This window comes from Limulus polyphemus, unplaced genomic scaffold (assembly GCF_000517525.1).
Source record: "Limulus polyphemus unplaced genomic scaffold, Limulus_polyphemus-2.1.2 Scaffold1444, whole genome shotgun sequence".
NCBI lineage: Eukaryota > Metazoa > Arthropoda > Merostomata > Xiphosura > Limulidae > Limulus > Limulus polyphemus.
Genome location: NW_013667054.1, coordinates 222,878 through 227,603, shown reverse-complemented (window position 1 = coordinate 227,603; position 4,726 = coordinate 222,878). Strand labels below are relative to the sequence as shown.

Below are 4,726 nucleotides of genomic sequence, written 5' to 3'. Positions count from 1 at the left end.
TTTTTTTTTTTTTTTTTTAAGTTTAAAGATAAAGTTAAAGCTCAATGATGTGTAAACTGTAACTTTGAAAACCCTGAATTTAAATACTACTACTAGTAGGCCTAATTGTACTTTGGTGTTAGCCCAGTCTAATATTACTGTTACTAACAGTAACAGTGTTATTGATAACATTAACAAGTGGATAAGACACAGCGAAGAAAGTACTAGCTTTTTACACAGTAACACTAACATTAACAGTTAAAAATAAAAGGTAGAATGTCAATGCCAGTTATACATCGTACATTGTCTAGGTTTAGGTTGACTGACGTTGGTCGAAAAGCACAAGACAGAATTGCAAAATAAAATTTAAAAACAATGTATTTTTGAAGGTCGTATCGTACGTGTATTGACCTATTTTTTATAGAAATTGTTACTCCTTTTTTTGTTTTCGTTTCTCTATGTTACAAAAGCAAATCTGGAATTGGAGACAACAGAATAATAACAATGGTAATTTCTTGAAAATGAGAGTTATACTGTTAAAACAATTTGATACTGACACTTTTAGTTTTAAATTGATTAGTAAAGTGAGTGTTTAGAAAATATTTGTTACTGAAGGTAGGTTTTATTTTGAAACAAGAGGTATTTAGCTTAAATTAAAACAGCATTATGCCTTGTATAACTGTTAACTTTTATGTCTGATATGTTTATCTTATTTTGTTATACCCTTAATTCAAAAACATAATTAACAATAATACTCTTTCGTCATCAATACAACAATTTTAATTTCCAATATAACATTGATAAATATATTTTAGGAATGCATCAATTTGGGTGTTCTAATTTTTTAAAAATGTAGATAACTGTTAACTTGGTTACAAATTGTTACATATGATAATTCCAAGATTATAAAAAAAATCATCAGCTAAACAAATATTGGGACTACTATCTCTAAAACAAAAAAAGCTTAAGAAAAATTAAAGTGGCGAATGATTACTTGATTTGTAAAATTTAAAACACCAACAAAACTAAAGAGATAAATCATCACATTCATCTATATTGTATCTGTCCAATGATGTTTTCAAGAAGTAAATTAAGTCAATAGTACAATCATATCATCAGGCAAACCCTGCTATAAGTTTATAAGTTATAACTGAAAGATAAGCTTGCAGAAAAATTAGTCTGGATCTAGGCTTCCAAGGCTTAAACCTACTACTCCTAATATTCAAGTTTGCATCTCAAACATTTGTATTCCCATGTCTAGCAAACTTGAATAACTGAATTAAGTCACCTCTAGTTTTATGTTCTACACCAAACAAGCACAAATTTCTAAAACTTTCTTTTTAGCATAATTTTTGTCTAATCAGAACAAACTATGTATTTAGAGTAAAACTAAAAATAAACTGGCAATCAGTATAGTGAATTAAATACACATTTCTTAAGTTCATGAAGATTAGAATGCATTATTTTATCAGTTAGGTATTCCCTGTTAACAATATTACTAAGTAGTTTCTGTACCTTTACCAACAAGTCAATATCTTGCCTGTAGTAAGGGACCAGAGTTTTGTACAAGGTTATAATACTGCTCTTACTTGTTAGTTAAAATTTCTGCAAATAGATCTTGTAGTTTTCTTGGCTGTTTTAACCATAACTAAACACTCAGTTGAATATTTTTCTTTCTTTTTAACAATGTCACCTAAATCACACTTTCTGACAACAATTCCTATGCTCCTCTTGTCAGAAAAGTATGTTTTTTCAAAATTCCATACCCCAATGTGCATAACTTTATGTTTCTCAACATTGAAATAACTTTTCATTCTTCCCAGTCATTAAAAATTTCTTGATTCTTCAAAGTACTTCTAAACACTTAATTTTATCATTTATCAGAAAGTGTAGAAATATATTCTGAAAGACTATTCAAATAATAAACAAATTAGGGAAATGCCTGTTTTTTTCTACCCTTTGGTTTCCACCACTTCTCCACCGGATTAATAAAATTTCAGCTTTCTAAACAATTTGTGCAGCCCATACTAAAAAAGTCCAAAAGTCAAAATGTACAACATTCTATTAAGGTAGCTTCATCTTTTCAGAAAAGTTATGCCCTGTCAAAAAAACTCCAATATGTTGGTTAGACAAGAGAATTTGTTATAAATTATTGCAAATAGATATATATTTTGTATATTGATGTCATTTTAAAGTCAATATATTGCAGTTCTACTTTATTATGGTAACTCAGATAAACATAAAGAGAACTAGGGACTGTTTGATCCTTAAAAGTTGTCTTTTCATACTCAATCTTTATTTTTAAGGAAGCCCTTGATTCTTTTTTTTTTTTAACTCTTTCTGCCCCCAAGTGGCACAGTGGTATGTCTGCGGACTTGGACTTGCAGTGCTGGAAACCGGGTTTCAATACCCGTGGTGGGCAGAGCACAGATAGCCTATTGTATAGCTTTGTGCTTAATTACAAACAAATTAACTCTTTCCATAAGTCAGTCACTCTGTTAGGAAAATAACTGTTTGAAGTGGAGCCTACTCTGACTTTTCCAAATCTCAAACTTGTTCCTGTTATATGCAGAATGTAGCATATAGAAACCAAGTGATCTTATCCAATTGATCTATTAATCATCTTGTAAACTTCAATAAGATTAGATCTTGCCCATTTTTTCTCAAGAGTAGTTATTGGGAGACATGTAAATGCAAAACAAATTACAATGGTTAGGTTTGTGGTAAAGTGGCACTTCTTAATCATGATATATTTAAATATTAAACTCGCAAAGATTTAACTGGATTATACATAACCCCATTTTTGTATATTAACAATTGTTGTATTAGACGTACAGTACCAACAAATATAGTAATAGTTTATAGTTTTGTTTGTTTCTAATTTCATTAAATATCAAACTTTTTTTCAGAAGTCTTTATCTCAGCTAAGTTTGTTTCAGCAAGAGAACTTATTATGTAGAACTCAGATCAAAATACCTTATCTAAGTAAAAGTTGAATACTTTAATTACTTAATAGGTCTTGTCATTAAGAAAAATTAAACTTTAGAAATGCCCTTTTGAATGTCACAACCGACTAACATGCTGCATGTACCAGGTACTTTTCGTATGCTATTTCCTCAGCTCTTACACAATCGAGGTTAGTTCCTGTTCTACTAGAATTTCTTACATTTCCTGCTAGTATTTCTCATTTCCAGACATCTTAACTGGAAAGCATGTAGGCATCTATGCTTTATATTTTTGAAAAGCATGGATACCTCTCGTTTCTGCTAAAGCCAAGGATGATAGGTTAGAGGTTAATATCGCACAGCCCATTCTTTTCTTGTTTCTACTGTTTTCCGAGAAAAACTGCTGCGTCATTGGGAATTTTTGCGAAATAGACAGGGAATTTCTCGTGCAGGAAAGATATTAGATAATACGTGTTTGTCTTTTCCCTTATGGCGCAAGTGCGGAAGATTGTGTTTTTAAAACAACTAAACTACTAAAAATGAATATGAATATTAGTAATACTATTAGTCTTTCTGCTGAATGATACGGTAATCACAGCGATCGCCTGTTTATATTTCTATGTTACGTTGTTCGTTCAAAACTGCTGAATCGATTAAATTTGATACATAAATAGTTTTTTTTTCACATAAAACGGTGATGCGTGAAATACCGGTCTTAAGCGTGATTCTTAGGCGTTTCTTATAATCTTGGAATGTTTTGCTGCTATTTGACTGTTAATATTTCTTCAAACTGTTAACAGATGGCACTACGGTACTATTTCTAGTTTGCTATACAGTACATGTTTACGTAGCCTCAATGAATTTGTTTTTCATGCTTATTTTTATATTATGGTTTTTAGCGATTTTGTAGTGTGGAAGTTAAAAATTTTAAACTCAGATAATTTTAGGACAAAAAATATGTCGTGGAAAATTCTTACACATACTAATAATTCTATGAACTAATGCGTGAAAGCAAAGAAAAATGTTACAGTATGTCAATCACTATATTACATCTCCTACATCCGGTGTCTTCGAGGCCTTTCGCCTTATAACAGGATTCATACGACAGTGCTGTTTATGTAAATTGTAATCGATTTTCATTCGCAACGACATGTTATGAACCAGATTGTGCAACTGAATTGTAATTATCAATTTTACGTCATTTGCAAATCAGGATACGGATTGGTAACATGTACTTTTTATATAAGTATAAGATAAAATTTCCATGATATTTTGGAGTGTTTTTATTTAAACGCCTAATAAGGGTTTGTGCCGTAATAAATGTTTTAAATTGTTTTTATTTTTCAAGTTCTCATTTGTCCTTAATACCCCTAACATTTTTTACGGCGAAGTTATTTTAAGAGATACCAGGGGAATTTTTTTTTTTTTTTGCGCAAGACAATTAAATCCACCAGAGATTTATCAGTAGTAAAGGTGTTGATGTACGACTTTAAAAGTTGGCTCTTTTTCGATTAACAGTTTCATCACAAGAAAAAATAGTTAAGTGATATCCTAGTGATAAATGATTAAAAATACCTGAGCCTGTAGGATAAGGCTGAAAAATTTAGAATAATCTCATGTATATATTGTTACGACAGCGGAAGTCACGCAACACTGGGAACATGCGCGCTGAAGTTTCTCGAAGGATCATGAATTTTCCTGGCAACTCTAGTTTGCTCCAGGCACCCTCTTTTTTAGTATATAAGTCCGGGAAATAAAGCCAGCGAAAAATGATAGAATTGTATAGATAGAGATAGATAATT

General features: G+C 30.8%; 1 protein-coding gene across 2 annotated transcripts in view; it reads left to right on the top strand.

The window, feature by feature from the left end:
* The window catches only part of LOC106463601 (glucose-6-phosphate 1-dehydrogenase-like), a 19,681-nt gene that overhangs the window by 605 nt on the left and 14,350 nt on the right, over positions 1-4,726 (top strand). The window contains exon 1 of one of the 2 annotated variants that reach the window (XM_022391140.1): positions 3,861-4,148. The exons of the other annotated variant lie outside the window; for it this stretch is intronic. Coding sequence (XP_022246848.1) covers positions 4,080-4,148 — 69 coding nt within the window. The 5' untranslated portion in view covers positions 3,861-4,079. Of the gene's footprint in view, positions 1-3,860; positions 4,149-4,726 lie in introns of those variants that run through there. 2 annotated transcript variants of the gene reach the window in all.